Source organism: Zootermopsis nevadensis, unplaced genomic scaffold (assembly GCF_977971745.1).
Source record: "Zootermopsis nevadensis isolate Lab colony 2312 unplaced genomic scaffold, Znev_1.0 Znev_ptg000060l, whole genome shotgun sequence".
NCBI lineage: Eukaryota > Metazoa > Arthropoda > Insecta > Blattodea > Termopsidae > Zootermopsis > Zootermopsis nevadensis.
This window is the reverse complement of record NW_028259191.1, coordinates 50004-69166: the sequence shown is the minus strand read 5'-3', so window position 1 is coordinate 69166 and position 19163 is coordinate 50004. Positions and strand designations below refer to the sequence as shown.

Sequence of the window (19163 nt, the reverse complement as noted above, 5' to 3'; positions counted from 1 at the left end):
GGTGTTCCATACATTATTATAGGTTTTTTATTCCAATTTTTGTTAAACTAAGTTAAAAATCCAAGGCAAAGCGTGTAGGTAAATGTGTAAGCCTGACGTAGTAACTTCTGAAGAGGTTATTGTATTTGTCTTGACAGACACAGTTTCATAACCAAATATCAAAGTGAAATGTGTAAAATTGCAGTGATCCATATGTATAACAACATTTATTATTAAGTAAGTAAAGTGTAAGTTAGTTCAAGAGTTAGAATCACGTGTATATCGCAATGTTGTGACAACCTGTAGACTTGTTGGTAGATTGCAATTTTTAAGAGAAACGCTGTCTCTATCTTCAGGGCTGACATGGCTATGCTGGGATGTGGAGAGATTGATACAGGATCACAGGGCCCTTATATCTGTGACCGATTAACTAATATTTTCTCGAAGACAGTGGCACATTGAGTCGGTTAATTAGATGTAACCTGAGCCATGCCTCATTGCTCGAAGTGGCTTATCTCCCCTCTCTAAGTTCTTTGGAGTCGGCGGCTTCGAGACCCTGATCAGACAGCAGGGCAGAAGGACAGTCTGTGTGTGTCCGCTGGAGAGAGAACGACTCGAGGAGAAAGTCGGAAGGCAAGTCAGGGTTTTTGGGGATTGAGTTGGGCATCTGGAGTCGGATACCCAGCCGGAGTTTGAGCCCTGAAAGGTGTCTTGATTTTGTTTATCTTATATTTAAATATTTTTCATTAAATAATACTTCGATTATTCGAAGTTGTTTCATTTGGTTTTCTTTTGACTTTTCCCCGCTTTACCCTCCCCAAGCCGTACCACCTCCCGGCCTGGGAAGATCGTGGCCTCAGTAACTTAATCTGGCAATCTCCTCCTCGGGGGGGTTCAAACCTCAGAAGTTATGTAGTGTCAAAAGACGTGTTACAACGATTGGGAATGATGCGTCCGGAGTGATTCTGACTCTGGCAGGCAAATATTGCAGAGTAATGACTGCATATTTAATTCTAAAGACAGTTTCAAGTTTCCAAACACAATTATGGGCTCATTACTACATGTTTGGTTTATGTACTGCAATATCTTTATATATAATTCATGAGTAAGCTTAGAACAATTGTAAAGTTTGCTTTATGTCTTGTGGTTCTTAATTATCTCCATAGCAGTAGCTGAGATAATGTAGTTGATTAGTAGTGTTTTAGTTGGGATATTAAAATTTATTATTAAGCAAAACAAATTCCACAACTAAATGTTTCGTATGAAACTAGTTGATTAGTGTTGAGGTAGTACATTCTCTTCATGAGTTATTGTTCTTTTTTCTCCTTCAACTTTTACATGTGAAACTGTTTCACTTTTAATTTCGTCAAGATTCATTTCAAGTTTCGGTGGAAGTGCTGAGTGGCAACTTTCATGTGAATTGGTATCAAGGTGTCACATGAAGACATGGCAGACCAATTTGTCTGAATATCAGTGTTTCAGAAGATCAGTTGTGTTCGTGCTGGGGAAGCAGCTTATTTGGAGTTGGAGATGTGAAGAACGAGACAGAACGAAGCACCTGGAGCGTTTTTGACTTGGATAAGGAAATGCAGTATTCAGGTATGTTAGGGAGTAGAATTTATTTACATTCCATAGATCCTCCTTAGGACTAAACCAAATGATGTAGAACATGTCATTTCATACAAAATACATAAACCTCAGTACCTTTGACACAATTACAAGGATGTGTTTCACATGTGAATGTACATAACCTTCAGATTTTGCATTTGATAAAACATTAAAGGTTTCTTGTAAAAACCCCTGTATGGAACATCATTAGCGTGTACTTTTCTGCTCTGCTGGCTGGTTGGGGTGGCAGTCAATACAGAGACTGTAGGAAAGGAAGGTGGACCCACCAAGTCGGAGGAATTTCCCACCGGTGAACCCCGGAAGGTCGGAATCCATGATAGCGGCATTCCATGGGCAACATTACGACCGTCTGCTCCTCAAACGAGTACAGGTACGCAAAAGTAATTGTGTAAACTGTCTTTAAAAGGTCAATTTTATGGGTGCCAGACTCAGTATCTCATTTCTATTGAAAGACATAGATTATGGGGTATGTGAGATGAAATAAATAATTCTGTGACATAAGAGTGGATATAAGTGTCCTGTTATTACCTTCAGGTTTTCCAGGCAAACTTTGTGTACATTTTTCATAACTTTTCTTGTCTTATCCTTGTTTAATTGTGTCTCTTTGCCCCCTCCCTCCACCCAATAGTAATAAAAAGAGAAATCATTTGTAAATGTATGAAAGGAATGTTAAAAGATTGATTTCTGGATCACTATAATTTCAGCAGTGGCTTGTTTGACATTTCATTATAACTGTTGAAAAAAAAATGTTACGCACTCGTCTGAATCGGAGGAATCTGGTTGGTGCCGAAATCGGTTAAACCCTCTGACACCCAGCTCTAACACTGGTGGAGTGCTGTTCAATTGTACGTGGAAGTAAATCCGCTAACTTTGAATTTTGTCTTGCGCCCAAAAGTACAGAATGAAAATTACCGATTTCTTCTGATCCACTCAATTCTTTTGAACTGAAGTGAGCCATATCTTGAAGTGTCAGTATTTATTACATCCAACAACCAATCAGATTTCTATTCAGTCACTGCAACAGTACAAGTGCCAGTTGAAAATAAATAATTCTGAATCTTTATTACGCAGTTATCTGTTCTCAGTCGTCACTTTATCTGTCTTAGGTCAAGTTATTCGGGTTCTGAACTTCATTTTGAAACATTCCTAATTTGTTTTCTTTTCCAGAGTTGTATGATAAATTTTCACCAAAGTGTTCTGTAGTGCAGATTTGTATGTGCATTATTTCAGGATTAAATTTGGGAAAGTGGCAATGAAATGTCGAGACAGTAGAGCGTTGTCACCCGCAATGCAAAGAACAGGTGCCTCTGCCATGTGTGTCAGTGGATAATACCCCGACTCGTCGTGGAGGTGTGACGGGCACCATCGCTTATTACACTCCTCGTACAGCTCCCATGGTGCCATCCATCATTGTGCATTGTGTCAATGAGGTTGAGCTTTGTGGTCTTAACAAAATTAGCTATTTTTAAGATACTTGACTAGAGTTTTGCTTTGTTACTTTGCAATATCGTGAGCTGGGATAGCTCAGTCATACAGTGACTAGCTGCAGGCTGGGCGATCGGGGTTCGATCCCCGACGGGGACCGAGGATTTTTCCTCTGGTCTCTGCGTCCAGACCGGCTCTGGGGCCCACCCAGCCTCCTCTGCAATAGGTACCGGATTTTTTGGGTCCTGTACTAAGCTACTGTTTGGCATTTTTAAGTTTGTTTTATATTTGAAAGATGTGGTCATACTTGATCTGTTATGCCAGAATCAATATTAGTGAGCGAAAATTTAACTCACATTCAAAGTGGAAAATGCTAATCAGTCACAGAAAACTGACAATGGGTCATCCTCTAAATCTGTTGTAAGGTTATGAGATCTTCGCCTAAAAGAACTTGTATATTTCAAAGACTGCTCTGCAGTGGAAACTGTACACGATTTTGAATGCTGAAATAAATTAGGATGTAATTTTAATGAGGCTGCATTGAAAAGGTGCATTACAGTTATGGTTGGAACTTACTAATATGATGTAAACTAAAAGGGTAATATTTTGATATAGTATGTAATACATTACAGCAATTTTACTAATCACGACACAAGGAGCATGTGAACTGCTTTCCTCTGAGAACTGTAACATAATTGGTCATTTTTGTTTAAGCAGAAGTTAAACAAATTCTGATGCTGATTTTGCATTTGCATTGTGAGGAAGAGAAGTTTTTACTGTGAACTGCCTGTTTGGTGTTCCATACATTATTATAGGTTTTTTATTCCAATTTGTGTTAAACTAAGTTAAAAATCCAAGGCAAAGCATGTAGGTAAATGTGTAAGCCTGACGTAGTAACTTCTGAAGAGGTTATTGTATTTGTCTTGACAGACACAGTTTCATAACCAAATATCAAAGTGAAATGTGTAAAATTGCAGTGATCCATATGTATAACAACATTTATTGTTAAGTAAGTAAAGTGTAAGTTAGTTCAAGAGTTAGAATCACGTGTATATCGCAATGTTGTGACAACCTGTAGACTTGTAGGTAGATTGCAATTTTTAAGAGAAACGCTGTCTCTATCTTCAGGGCTGACGTGGCCATGCTGGGATGTGGAGAGATTGATACGGGATCACAGGGCCCTTATACCTGTGACCGATTAACTAATATTTTCTCGAAGACAGTGGCACATCGAGTCGGTTAATTAGTTGTAACGTCAGAAGTTATGTAGTGTCAAAAGACGTGTTACAACGATTGGGAATGATGCGTCCGGAGAGATTCTGACTCAAGCAGGCAAATATTGCACAGTAATGACTGCATATTTAATTCTAAAGACAGTTTCAAGTGTCCAAACACAATTATGGGCTCATTACTACATGTTTGGTTTATGTACTGCAATATATTTTATATATAATTCATGAGTAAGCTTAGAACAATTGTAAAGTTTGCTTTATGTCTTGTGGTTCTTAATTATCTCCATAGCAGTAGCTGAGATAATATAGTTGATTAGTAGTGTTTTAGTTGGGATATTAAAATATTTTATTAAGCAAAACAAATTCCACAACTAAATGTTTCGTATTAAACTAGTTGATTAGTGTTGAAGTAGTACATTCTCTTCATGAGTTATTGTTCTTTTTTCTCCTTCAACTTTTACATTTGAAACTGTTTCACTTTTAATTTCGTCAAGATTCATTTCAAGTTTCGGTGGATGTGCTGAGTGGCAACTTTCATGTGAATTGGTATCAAGGTGTCACACGAAGACACGGCAGACCAATTTGTCTGAATATCAGTGTTTCAGAAGATCAGTTGTGTTCGTGCTGGGGAAGCAGCTTATTTGGAGTTGCAGATGTGAAGAACGAGACAGAACGAAGCACCTGGAGCGTTTTTGACTTGGATAAGGAAATGCAGTATTCAGGTATGTTAGGGAGTAGAATTTATTTACATTCCATAGATCCTCCTTAGGACTAAACCAAATGATGTAGAACATGTCATTTCATACAACATACATAAACCTCAGTACCTTTGACACAATTACAAGGATGTGTTTCACATGTGAATGTACATAACCTTCAGATTTTGCATTTGATAAAACATTAAAGGTTTCTTGTAAAAACCCCTGTATGGAACATCATTAGCGTGTACTTTTCTGCTCTGCTAGCTGGTTGGGGTTGCAATCAAAACAGAGACTGTAGGAAAGGAAGGTGGACCCACCAAGTCGGAGGAATTTCCCACCGGTGAACCCCGGAAAGTCGAAATCCATGATAGCGGCATTCCATGGGCAACATTACGACTGTCTGCTCCTCAAACGAGTACAGGTACGCAAAAGTAATTCTGTAAACTGTCTTTAAAAGGTCGATTTTATGGGTGCCAGACTCGGTATCTCATTTCTAATGAAAGACATAGATTATGGGGTATGTGAGATGAAATAAATAATTCTGTGACATAAGAGTGGATATAAGTGTCCTGTTATTACCTTCAGGTTTTCCAGGCAAACTTTGTGTACATTTTTCATAACTTTTCTTGTCTTATCCTTGTTTAATTGTGTCTCTTTGCCCCCTCCCTCCACCCAATAGTAATAAAAAGAGAAATCATTTGTAAATGTATGAAAGGAATGTTAAAAGATTGATTTCTGGATCACTATAATTTCAGCAGTGGCTTGTTTGACATTTCATTATAGCTGTTGAAAAAAAAATGTTACGCACTCGTCTGAATCGGAGGAATCTGGTTGGTGCCGAAATCGGTTAAACCCTCTGACACCCAGCTCTAACACTGGTGGAGTGCTGTTCAATTGTACGTGGAAGTAAATCCGCTAACTGTGAATTTTGTCTTGCGCACAAAAGTACAGAATGAAAATTACCGATTTCTTCTGATCCACTCAATTCTTTTGAACTGAAGTGAGCCATATCTTGAAGTGTCAGTATTTATTACATCCAACAACCAATCAGATTTCTATTCAGTCACTGCAACAGTACCAGTGCCAGTTGAAAATAAATAATTCTGAATCTTTATTACGCAGTTTTCTGTTCTCAGTCGTCACTTTATCTCTCTTAGGTCAAGTTATTCGGGTTCTGAACTTCATTTTGAAACATTCCTAATTTGTTTTCTTTTCCAGAGTTGTATGATAAATTTTCACCAAAGTGTTCTGTAGTGCAGATTTGTATGTGCATTATTTCAGGATTAAATTTGGGAATGTGGCAATGAAATGTCAAGACTGTAGAGCGTTGTCACCCGCAATGCAAAGAACAGGTGCCTCTGCCATGTGTGTCAGTGGATAATACCCCGACTCGTCGTGGAGGTGTGACGGGCACCATCGCTGATTACACTCCTCGTACAGCTCCCATGGTGCCATCCATCATTGTGCATTGTGTCAATGAGGTTGAGCTTTGTGGTCTTAACAAAATTAGCTATTTTTAAGATACTTGACTTTGCAGTATCGTGAGCTGTGATAGCTCAGTCAGTACAGTGACTAGCTGCAGGCTGGGCGATCGGGGTTCGATCCCCGACGGGGACCGAGGATTTTTCCTCTGGTCTCTGCGTCCAGACCGGCTCTGGGGCCCACCCAACCTCCTCTGCAATGGGTACCGGATCCTTTGGGTCCTGTACTAAGCTGCTGTTTGGCATTTTTAAGTTTGTTTTATATTTGAAAGATGTGGTCATGCTTGATCTGTTATGCCAGAATCAATATTAGTGAGCGAAAATTTGACTCACATTCAAAGTGGAAAATGCTAATCAGTCACATAAAACTGACAATGGGTCATCCTCTAAATCTGTTGTAAGGTTATGAGATCTTCGCCTAAAAGAACTTGTATATTTCAAAGACTGCTCTGCAGTGGAAACTGTACACGATTTTGAATGCTGAAATAAATTAGGATGTAATTTTAATGAGGCTGCATTGAAAAGGTGCATTACAGTTATGGTTGGAACTTACTAATATGATGTAAACTAAAAGGGTAATATTTTGATATAGTATGTAATACATTACAGCAATTTTACTAATCACGACACAAGGAGCATGTGAACTGCTTTCCTCTGAGAACTGTAACATAATTGGTCATTTTTGTTTAAGCAGAAGTTAAACAAATTCTGATGCTGATTTTGCATTTGCATTGTGAGGAAGAGAAGTTTTTAGTGTGAACTGCCTGTTTGGTGTTCCATACATTATTATAGGTTTTTTATTCCAATTTTTGTTAAACTAAGTTAAAAATCCAAGGCAAAGCATGTAGGTAAATGTGTAAGCCTGACGTAGTAACTTCTGAAGAGGTTATTGTATTTGTCTTGACGGACACAGTTTCATAACCAAATATCAAAGTGAAATGTGTAAAATTGCAGCGATCCATATGTATAACAACATTTATTATTAAGTAAGTAAAGTGTAAGTCAGTTCAAGAGTTAGAATCACGTGTATATCGCAATGTTGTGACAACCTGTAGACTTGTAGGTAGATTGCAATTTTTAAGAGAAACACTGTCTCTATCATCAGGGCTGACGTGGCCATGCTGGGATGTGGAGAGATTGATACGGGATCACAGGGCCCTTATACCTGTGACCGATTAACTAATATTTTCTCGAAGACAGTGGCACATCGAGTCGGTTAATTAGTTGTAACGTCAGAAGTTATGTAGTGTCAAAAGACGTGTTACAACGATTGGGAATGATGCGTCCGGAGAGATTCTGACTCTGGCAGGCAAATATTGAACAGTAATGACTGCATATTTAATTCTAAAGACAGTTTCAAGTTTCCAAACACAATTATGTGCTCATTACTACATGTTTGGTTTATGTACTGCAATATCTTTATATATAATTCATGAGTAAGCTTAGAACAATTGTAAAGTTTGCTTTGTGTCTTGTGGTTCTTAATTATCTCCATAGCAGTAGCTGAGATAATATAGTTGATTAGTAGTGTTTTAGTTGGGATATTAAAATATTTTATTAAGCAAAACAAATTCCACAACTAAATGTTTCGTATTAAACTAGTTGATTAGTGTTGAAGTAGTACATTCTCTTCATGAGTTATTGTTCTTTTTTCTCCTTCAACTTTTACATGTGAAACTGTTTCACTTTTAATTTCGTCAAGATTCATTTCAAGTTTCGGTGGATGTGCTGAGTGGCAACTTTCATGTGAACTGGTATCAAGGTGTCACACGAAGACACGGCAGACCAATTTGTCTGAATATCAGTGTTTCAGAAGATCAGTTGTGTTCGTGCTGGGGAACCAGCTTATTTGGAGTTGGAGATGTGAAGAACGAGACAGAACGAAGCACCTGGAGCGTTTTTGACTTGGATAAGGAATTGCATTATTCAGGTATGTTAGAGAGTAGAGTTTATTTACGTTCCATAGATCCTTCTTAGGACTAAACCAAAGGATGGAGAACAAGTCATTTCATAAAATATACATAAACCTCAGAATTTTAAATAGAAATACAAAACCACTTTAAATATAGATTATAGATATACATAAAACTAAAGAAATTTCAGCAGAGGTTAAATAATCTGCAGAATGGAAAGAGGTTACCTCTCAATGCAGGCTTGAACACCTTTAAATCATTTAGAGTTTTAATTGTTGGTGGAAGATTATTAAATGACTTGATACGCGTATAGTACGTTCCTTTTTGACGTTTATTAGGGTTAGCATAGATTATACAAAAATTATATGCTTGTAGTTAATTTTTATTTCAGTGTTGTTGAGATTTGTCAAACTCATTTTTTACGTACAAAATAAAAGTCTAGGTGTCCATGAAACCCAAAGGTTCTGGAAATAAATATGACATGCGCCCTGGTGTGGAGAAAAGGTGTTTAGAGTATTACAGTAAGTGCAGTACTTGAAAGTTACTGTAACTAAAACATTTGACTTCCCTTACCAGTGAATCTGGCCTGCGTTGTCACTCGTTATAACTTGAAACTGCTGCTTGTGTTTTCCAGGTCGTGGAGACAGCATCTGGTGCTCTGAAGTCGAGCACGACGGATCCGTTCTACCGTCGTCAGTGCTGGGAAATAATTTGCTGTTTCTTGGTGGCATCCCTGAATTTTAATGATGATGAGAATAGAGTGCAGCAGCTGTTCTCCTGTCCAAGGTATATAAGAGCAGTTGGAGGCAGAAGAATATTGTCAAACTAACCTCATTCTTGATATTAAAATAGTGTACAAAATAAAAGATGTTTTTCCAGCCTGATGGTACTAACATGACATAACGGATTGTTAATCACTGGCTTTTCAACGCAGAATTGTAAGCGAGTCCCAAGGCAGTCTATGAGGCACTGTTATAGATTTTTCTCTGAGCACCCAGAACTCATTATTTACTGGTACAGTGAGCCCGTTAGAGGCTGTATCACAATTAGTTTGTGTTTAGTATCCTGCCAGTACCAGGAGGCTTCTACAAGTAATGTATTTCTTTGTCATATCATAAACCCAGATTTCCCATTGGCTCTGTGCCTCTTACATCAGTTGCTGATTTAGGAAGCAGCAACTGCATTGGCCACTGTTGTGACCAACATTTTGTACACTGAACATTAGGATGTGAGTGTGATTATCTTTACTCATTGTCATTGATGATCCACATGTGGAGATCTCCGCAGTCCATGGGATTCCGTACAGATTGCAGGACAAGCAAGCCAGAGCCACTCACCAGACGGCAGTCACAGGCAAGTTCATCCATTTGAGTAAATTGTTTAATAAACTTCTTTTCTGAATTATAATACCATTATTGAAAGAAGAAGACCTTTTTTTCCTGAAAAGTAGTAAATGGTTTTAATGAAATAAAGAACTTGTCTATTTCTTCTATTGAGACTAAAAAGAAACAATGAAGAACGTGATTTTTCTTTGCCAGTGTAAGGAACCACATTTTGAGGCTGACCTCCACATAGTTCTATACGAGGTGCGATCAGAAAGTTTCAGGCTGTGTCAATAGAGGGTGAACCGAATGTAGTACGAGCTTCTGCCGCTAAGGGGTTGGGCCTACATTCATAGTGAATCAGTGTGCCAGCCGGCATCATCGAATTAGTATTTGTTTCTTAGTTACGGGCGTTTTGGTAGTGCATTACACTGACCCTCCTGCGATTTCGGAATGGCGGATTTTCATGAACAAATCAAATTTTGCCAAAGACTCGCCAAAACAGCTACGGAAACCTATGAAATGCTAAAGCAAGCATTTGGGGAGTCCGCAATGGGTCGTGCACAAACTTTTGTGTGGCATTCACGTTTTAAAAATGGCCGAACCTCTGTCGATGATGATGAGCGTTCTGGACGACCATCTTCGAGCACAACGCCCGAAAATGTTACGAAGATTCGGCAGGCCATTCACGAAGATCGACGTCGTACCATCAATGACTTGTGCGACATTGTTGGGATAGGCTACGGGACCTGTCAGCTGATTCTAAAGGAAGAACTCCACATGCGACGCATCCTGTCTGAAGACCAGAAGCAGAATCGACTTATCGTTTGTCAGGAGCTCAAAGATCTTGCAAGAACCGACCCCAACTTCCTTTCTAAGCTCTGTGTGACTTCTTCCTCTTGCCAAAGATGAAAATTCAGCTAAAGGGAAGGAGATTTGAGACGATAGAAGAGATTCAGGCAGACTCGCAGATGGTGCTTCACAGGCTGACGAAGAAAGATTTTCAGGGATGCTTCCAGGCTTGGCAGCGGCGCTGGGATCGTTGTGTTCACTCCCAGGGGAACTACTTCGAGGGCGATGGATAAATTTAATACCTGAGATAAGTGTACGGGTGTTTATAGGCGCAGTCTAGAAACTTTCTGATCGCACATCTTAATTGAGAATGCATGGAGTTTACCTCCATGCTCCCACTGCCTCATGGCATTGCGCTTAGTCACAAGGATAACTTCAGCTGATATAGCGAACCATTAAATGTTTAAAAATCATAATCGGTGTTGGTTTTCTGTAAGTCCAAGTGGTGTTAGAACCCAAAGACCACTGTGAGAACCTGAAATCTCTCTTAAAACCACATTTAGTATGTGAACTTGTTGAAAGCGTCTGCTTCATATCTGGAAAAACCAGTAAGGCCTGTCGTGTAAGTTGGTAGGAGTGTTTGTTGCTGCAGCCATGAAAGAGTTACGACGGTGTTCCTTGTTTGTCACTACACAATGGTGGCGATATCACAGGAAGCTGGTGAGTTCAGTTTTATAAATTTAGATTGTTCAACATTGAAACAATTTATATTACTGATGGTGAAGTTTCCACCTTTGCTTCCAGAAGGCATTATAAAGTGGCATTACTGATGGTGATATGGAAAATAAATCTAATTGCCCCTTGTCGGTTGAATTCACCTTAGTAGTAGAAGTGCTACAGATGTTGGCTGTGTGGTAGAGGCTTGCCATTTCTTAATCTTTCATTTAAGTCCTTTCTCCATGACATCAAAACAGGCGAACCTGAAGGGCATGGACCGACTGGTGCTTACAGACTCCCTTGCTGTCATAATGGGGCACGAGGAGAGGGAGCCGTGTAAGCCGGGACACCTGGCACTTGTTCTCATCTTGGAGGCAACGATCAACATCCTCGGCTCCAAACAGACGGCAAGCGAACTGTTCGTTAAATATCCACTGAATCAGTGGCAACGGAACTTGCGTGGGTCTGACGTGATGTGTGTGAGTTGTAGAGTTTGTAGTTGCAGTATTATGACGTGTGGAATAATGGCCCACTTGGCGAATGTTTTAAATTTGCTGGGGGGGAGGAAAGAAAGGTTGCAATATGAATCTGTAAGCGAGGGAGTTCAGAATTTGTCAGGTCGCTGGCTGTGACACTGTCGTGACCCGTATTTAAAGTTAACTTGTCAATGGGTTTGTAATGAACTTGACAGAATTTGTCTTCTGAAAATGGAAGGTGCTTGTTCATTGGCTAAGGTGACTGCTTGGTGAAGTAAAACTGTGTGTTCTTAGAAGAGTGTGATGTCTTGATTTCTTGAATGTGAATGTATTTTTTCTTTCTAGGAGTAGCAGATTACGAGAAACAGAATGATCCTTCAGATTCTACTGAGCACCATGTGACCCGCGTACTGCTAGCCAGAGAAGCGTTGAAGTACGTGCGGCAACAGTTGGCAGACCGACTTGATGTCAGAAGATTAAACCTGCTGGGAAAAGAAGGAACATCGTATCCGCAAGAGACTGATATCAGTCTGAACGAGGCATTCGTTGTGTGAGTACATGAGCATTAGAATGTATTTGATGTGGTTGTCGTGTGAGAGAGATGAGTCTGTCCAATTTTATTAGGTACTTTAGATGTCTTGACTTTAAGTATGTTAGTTGATATGTCGAAAGACCTATGTGCGGTGAGAGATTGGCATAATTGCAGTATCTGTGGTACGCTAGAGGCATTCATGATTCTCTAGTGAATATATTGTTTATAGGACATCAAAATTGGAGGTTAGGTATAGCTTGTAGACGAGGGTGGTGACTATTTGTGATAAGGTTTTGTTACATGTGAGATGTGCACAGTGAGCGGAGCTGCCGGGATATTTTCTGTTCTTGTGCTTAAGTTTAGAGTTTCCTGTGTTGAGCAAGGGGATCGGTTACAAAACTTGTAAGTTTGTGGTGTGGTGTCCGTTATGAATTTGGATTTGTTTGCAAAAATGGAGATGACTGTCAGAGGTTCCATTTATTTGAGACTTAACCATATGTTGAGAGTTGTCAGGTGTCAGTCTCATGGACATGTGATGAGGCTCAGTATTACTTCTGGTATATTCCGTGGTTGGTGGTGGGGTAAGGGGATTTGCATTAGGAATGAGGAGTGGTTTGGTTGGTTGGAACCAAGTATAGAAAGGCAGTGCCACTTATGTGGGTCACAATGTACCAGTGCTGGTGTTGTCAGGATTGTTATTTTATGTCTGTAAAATGGTTGTGAAGAGTTCTTGGCTTAGGAAAGACTAATTTGTTAGTGTTGTCAGTCAGATTGTTTATAGGAAGAATGTAGAGATTGTTTTTTTGTGTGTGTGAGAGAGAGACAGGCTGAAGTTATTGACCATTTAGTTTGGTTAAAGATTGTTGACCTGGAAATGAAATGATATATGATGTCTGTTTGGTGTTCGTTGACCACCTTGGCTGCTCCCTCATAAATATATTTTTACATAACCCCTCCTTCCTCTCATCTTGGGCTCCCATATCGCACCCACGAAAACCCTCAGTTATTTTTTAGAGGGCAGAAATCAGGAAGGAAATGCATACAATACGAAACCCGTGTCTCCCCTCCATTCATTTCTAGAACTTATTACTACTGTAAGAATCCGTTCTGAAATGGAAGGGAGGGGACTTTAAGTGGTACAGCTCTTTTGCAGGATGTTTGTTAAAATATTAGAGTGTTTGAGCTGTCTGCGAGTGAAGATTCCTTTGCGTATGATTCTTGGAGGTAGAACGTAGCTTTGTTTGTTGCACGTTTTATTGATCTTGTTATTGGGTAGTCAATCAACATACGATTATGATGTTGAAGGGGTCCCGGGATCTTAATAAACATTGTGACCACAATCAGAAATTCTCGTGTAGACATGCTGGCAATTCAGTAATCAGCGTGCACTAAAACTCATCTCGTAAAACTGTTTATTGACGTAATGTCAGATACAAAATATTGTTTTGTAGAATTGCTTTCTTTATTTTGTTGTGTTTCTACTTGTTAAAGTTGTTACATTGAGAGTGCTGCTGCTGGTGTCATGGAGAGATGTTTCCTCAAAGTAAGAAATTTTTGGTGGCTCTCCTTTACTTAGTGGGGAATCCCCACGTCCACAGTACAGAATGTCTAAGTATTTGCGACCGGGTTGGTGGCCCCAGCACCCTGCCAGTTTCTTTAGCACTTACAGTCATCCTTCCATCATGTTATGTGAATTGGGTGTGGAGCGAGAGAGAGAAGGCAGGCAGTTGTCTGCTGCTTCTGTAATTGCTGGAAATGTGACCATACGAGTAACCAAGACTTTGAATAAAAATCTGCCCCAAGATGTGGGCGTAGGTGTGCGGATTATTTTAAAAAGGGTAGCAGAAAAATTGAACGTAGTTTAGCGTAATGAATGGCGCGTTGCTTTGGTTAACAAGGAAATGATCATTTGTTTACCGTAGCCGAAACAAATTATTTACGAACACACAGTCACGAAGGTCATATTGAACGGCTTTTCACGTTTGCTTTACTTCATCGTTTTGTCGTCTGATTTGACTTCGTTTGTCCCCACCATTTTCCTACGTGATACGACCATAATTCGTTGCGTTGGATACGTTACTGGGCGGGGGAAAAGGGTCCCTTTGTAATTTATGAAAGTGACATTTGACAACTTGCCGAAGTGTAGCCTAGAACGTTTGTACATTGGCCGACAGAATTCGTGTATTTCTACATTGATTTGAGGTCTTGTTCGTCCTCGTAATCGTTAAAAAACAACTCGGCTCAATTTGAATACTAAGAAAAGTGTTAAAACTAGCTACTACATGTTTGTCCAGGAAGGCACTGATGTTTTGTAGTTGGTAGTATAGCCAGTTTGTTAGGATTCCAGTGAGGCAGTCAGAAAGGAAAAGAATGAGCACGGAAGTTGCATATGGCAGATCAGATGTTTGGAAGAAGATGGCAATAATGATGATGACAATAATTGCAGTAAACTTGTCTTCGCGATGTGTGTGTTACTTTTTTTTCAGAATTGTCACCTTTACTCAGAACACCTGATGTGATCTGGATATGCCATTCTGGTCGCTGTGGTGTGACAGCAGATAGGTTGCGGTGTTTAAATATCAGTGTTGTAATGCAGTTTGGAATAAGCAGGGTTCCTAATGACGTAGGATGTGGAAAGAGGCAACTCCATTCTGAATGAATCTGGTTACATGTGGAATGTCACGGCCATAGCACTTTGGAATTTCCTGGAAACTCGGCTATGCTGTCAGAGGAATTTTGCACTTATCTTCATCCAAGATTGTTTCCTTCCACACAAAAGACTGAGCTACGCCGCAGTTTAAAATATAAGGTGACATTTTCATTGATCTGTCTTTTACACGAACATTTGTCATTTCAGAGTTGGTGACCATGAAATAATGACTTTTTGTACAGACTGGATGCAGCGGCTTGTTATCGTTTAGGTTCAGCTGTAACAAGGTAAATGTTAGGTGGAAGGAATATGTTGTTTGTGGCAATTCTTACTAATATAGAATATCACAATTTCTTATCTTATATAAGAATTATTAAGAAATCTGTCAAACTGCCCTCCACTCTTTCCATTTTAGTTTTGATTAGATCGATCATTGCTGGTGGACGTCGTGGTCTCTTACAATTGAACAAAGTTTGAGGTAAGGGATTCCTATTTATTATTATTGTTCATCACATTTAATGTTTTCATCTGCATTTTTGTGAACTCGTGTAAGAGAATTAGACTTGTCTTCTTTTTAACACAATTTCAATTAACATTAGATTGACTTGTGTGTGTTCACGGCAACATTGATAATAAAAGAATATTCCAGTAGGCAATTAACTTTTTACAATTTTAAAGGAATTAAACGTGTTTCGTGGCCCAGAATCTTAATAAAAATATGTCGATGCTAAGATAATAATTCTAACACTTTACAATTCCTGATACATCGACATTATTAAAGTGTTTTAGGGAACTCTGAAGAATTTTTATTTCGGATTTAGAAGCCTAATTATCGACGAATCTCCCTCTCATTATCTCCCTACATCAGCAGATTAAATCCAGGGAATGTTTGCTATTATTGAGTGCAAAGTATTTATGGGTGCAAAATGTGGTCTTTCACTTTGAGGGAGGAACATAGACTGAGGGGCTCTGAGAACAGTGTGTTGAGGAAGATGTTTGGACCCAAAACGGGAGTGGGACAGATAAGAGAGAAAAATGCTTGACGAGCTCCACACCCGATGTTGTTAGGGCGAGTTGAGTGTTTACAAGGCCTGAAGGGAGGAGACCTCGGCGTAGGTGGCAGGATAACATTAAGATGGATCTTAGGGAGACTCGATGTAGCGAATTGGCTTTCCGAACACGATAATGAATCTTCTGGTTCAGTAAAGGAAGTGGGCTATTCTTTGACAAGCCGAGAACCATAGAATATCTTGCTCATTGCAGGTTGAGAGTAGCGTGACTGTTCCCAACTGTAATTCTCGCGTTCATTTGATAAATTTAAATGACGTATTGTGCTCTTGGTTTATATAAACGTGTAACTTAGGCAGGAAAGTCCTTAATCATGTAAGCTCTTACGCACTTTTACTTCTACAGAGAGAGAAGAACTCGAAAATTTTATGCTTATGAAAAGGCGTAACCTTCTTTTTCCAAAATTTGTTTGTTAACTGCCCGGTTCTGCAACAAAGGTCGCATAATTTCTGTGGCATGTTTTTGTAAACCTTGACAAAGATGGCTTACTACATCGGCGAGCGGGAGGTCATTGCCCCGATCAGCTGGTAATGCCGCATGGGTTAGTAAATGACGTCATAGCCTCGCGTCACACCCAGGACAGAACAGGACTCTGAAACCACGGATAGAGCGAGCGATACAATCCCATGTCAGCAGATGCGAGTCGAGAGACCGACGGAAACAAGGCCATGAGAATAAAGCCTCAGTGGGAGACCCGGAAGGGGCGAGGGAGCCATCTCAAGCGTGCGCCGTGGATCATAAAGCATCAAGGATTGGACTGCGAGACGCGGGATCAACATTTCTAGATCAACGATCACGCAGGTTATGAATTGGCCGTGACACCAACTGAGACTCGAGTCCATGCCTACCGATTCGCTAAGCTAATTAAGAATCCCTGAGACAACCCATCAAAACCCCGAAATATCCCACCAGCTACGTCACTCTCCGGGGTGGGACGCAGTGTGCGACCAGCCACGTCGTAGCGGACACCGCGATGTACGCGACAGACATTAAGGAGGCTAATAAGTCCTTTGAAAGTGTGACAAAGTTCAAATACTTGGGAAAAACAATAACGATTCAAAATGATGCTCACGAGGAAGTTAGGAGGAGATTAAATTATGGAAATGCTTGCTACTTCTCAGTTCAAAATATTTTGTCTTCCCGTCTGATTTCTAAGAACCTGAAAATTAAAGTATACAAAACAATAATCTTGCCTGTTGTTTTGTATGGGTGCGAAACATGGTCAATTTCATTGACATTACTCTGTTAAAAATTTCGGCCACAAACCTGGGTCCACATTTTCGCGTTCCGCTGTTATGTTATGGCAGTGCGCGTCGGAGTGGACCGGCTTTAGAAGGCCGAGACGTAAAAATGAAACTTAAAGATAAAAAGAAGAAGAAGAAGACAGAGCTAAGACTCGAGAACAAGTGTCCGTATCCAGAAAATCATTCCGTACCGAGCATATTTTATTAGCCACGTGATCTAATTAGAGGTTTGTGGCGACTATTACCGATTGGGTACAAAAATGCTTTGTGGGGTGGAGTTATTTTATCACGTGCTCGTGGCTGATTTTCAAAAGACATGCGTAATTTAGAATTTAAAAAGAGCCGGTTATGACGACAGGCTTCTGTACGCTGTCAGAACTTTCGTTCACTGTTTAACGTTCAAATGCGGCAGGCAACCTTTTTAAATTTTGGGACTTTACTGAGTTACGATGCAACTGACCATGAATGCAGAATGCAACGTGCGTGTTATTTCAACAATTTTAGCGTTCCTGAATTTCTTGTCACAGTGAACTTACTAAAACTGCAGCTGTGGTAGCTTGCTTGGTGACACACGCTATGCGACTCCACCCCCATTTAAAAGAAGGTTGAGCTGAAACAGGGTGTTTCATGTTAATTGTCGTTGAAATAAAATTTACTGTGCGTTAGATGTATAACACACCTCTTTCGATCTTTACTTTTTATGTATGAGGGGATGGTTATTCATGTAATAAATGTTTCGAACCCCCTCTGAGCTTAAGATTATGGCAGAGCAGATCTCTATCTATCTACCTGTCCGAAAGTCCATCCACCTGTCTTTATTATCCAGAGTTTCCGCATAAAACACAGTAACTAAGTACAACAGCAGAGCATACAGGCTTGGATTCAAACCAGTAACCTGCCGAGTACGAACCCCATTCCACAGCGCCCAGTTCCCAAGCCGCGCGTCGCTGCCTGATCGTACCCAGAGCACACTGTCCTAGTGTGTTCGTTGCTTGGTTCTCAGCGTCAATAACAAATATAATGCTCCATGCGCTGTGATGTAATAGGGCAAACCACGGAAGTCTAGAATACTTTTCCAGAAGTCAGATTTCTTGAATAGCCCAGCGAAGCATTCTGTTCTATAGTTTCTTTCGCAGTCAAATCTAGAGCTTATAACGTGACGAGAACAGTCCTAATGTATTTGAATACATTTATACAAAGACTGAATAATGGCTACAGAATTTCATGAAGTTAAACCTACGATGGCTCAATTTTGTGGGCCCTCAGATTTTAATTGGGAAACTTGGATGTTTTCAAGTTAATGTACGTTCAATAATTCTCTTGTGTTTGGATTATTTACGACGCGAAACTTGGTCAGTGGCATTTATGCAGTGTCACAAACGCCTACATTTTGCGTTTTGGACGAATGCTTTGTGTTGAAAAGCATGAAACATTGGGTACTTGGCATAAAATGAATTAATGGTTTCATCATCGCACTCAGCTGTGCTGATGCAGTGAAAGGTTTCGACGGACTGGACTCGTAGGTCGATTGAATCTGGTGTCAGAGTTGCAATATTAAGACGAAAATTCTCCGGGATGTCGCGCCGTATAATACAGTAGAAACTGACCGACGTTTCAGAGGTGCTTACTTCCTGCATCATTGGGCACTCATCGCCCTGATGATGGTAGGTAATAAGCACCTCTGAAACGTCGGCCAGTTTCTACTAGATTACTTGCCGCTGTGAGAAGCTGAAATCTCACTTACAGCAAGGATGTTTCTGGCAAAGTGACAACTTGCAAGATCAAGAAGGAGATGGGGGATACCATTGAGGTTGGTTTTATGGAAATAAGTTGCGAGTACGTGGACTGGATCCGTGTGGCTTGGCACTAGGACAGACGGAGGATTCTGTTGATCCTCGGGGTTCTGTTAAAGGCCTGCTTCGTGTTCGGCAGGTCCCGGGTTAAAATCTCGGCTCAGAGCCCGGCTATCTCAGCCCCTTCAGGCAAATTCCGGGATGGTACC

General features: G+C 40.1%; 1 protein-coding gene across 6 annotated transcripts; it reads left to right on the top strand.

The window, feature by feature from the left end:
- The first annotated feature begins 5211 nt into the window (after window positions 1–5211).
- LOC147871276 (transformation/transcription domain-associated protein-like) lies at window positions 5212–17918 on the top strand. 6 transcript variants are annotated; one of them, XR_015532489.1, is made up of 6 exons: window positions 5212–5387; window positions 8253–8377; window positions 8995–9146; window positions 9638–9713; window positions 11486–11598; window positions 12013–12154. XR_015532489.1 is itself a non-coding variant. In XM_087340055.1 (5 exons), the coding sequence occupies exons 3-5, from the start codon at window positions 9651–9653 to the stop codon at window positions 12016–12018; spliced, it is 291 nt and encodes a 96-aa protein (XP_087196181.1). In that variant the 5' UTR covers window positions 5462–8377; window positions 8995–9146; window positions 9638–9650; the 3' UTR covers window positions 12019–12151. The 6 variants fall into 6 exon arrangements, 5 of the variants coding, with proteins under 5 accessions (XP_087196181.1, XP_087196182.1, XP_087196178.1 ...); XM_087340055.1 differs by lacking the exon at window positions 5212–5387 and having other exon boundaries at window positions 5462–8377; window positions 11449–11670; window positions 12013–12151; XM_087340056.1 differs by lacking the exons at window positions 5212–5387; window positions 8253–8377; window positions 8995–9146 and having other exon boundaries at window positions 9153–9713; window positions 11449–11598; window positions 12013–12151.
- Window positions 17919–19163: the final 1245 nt, after the last annotated feature.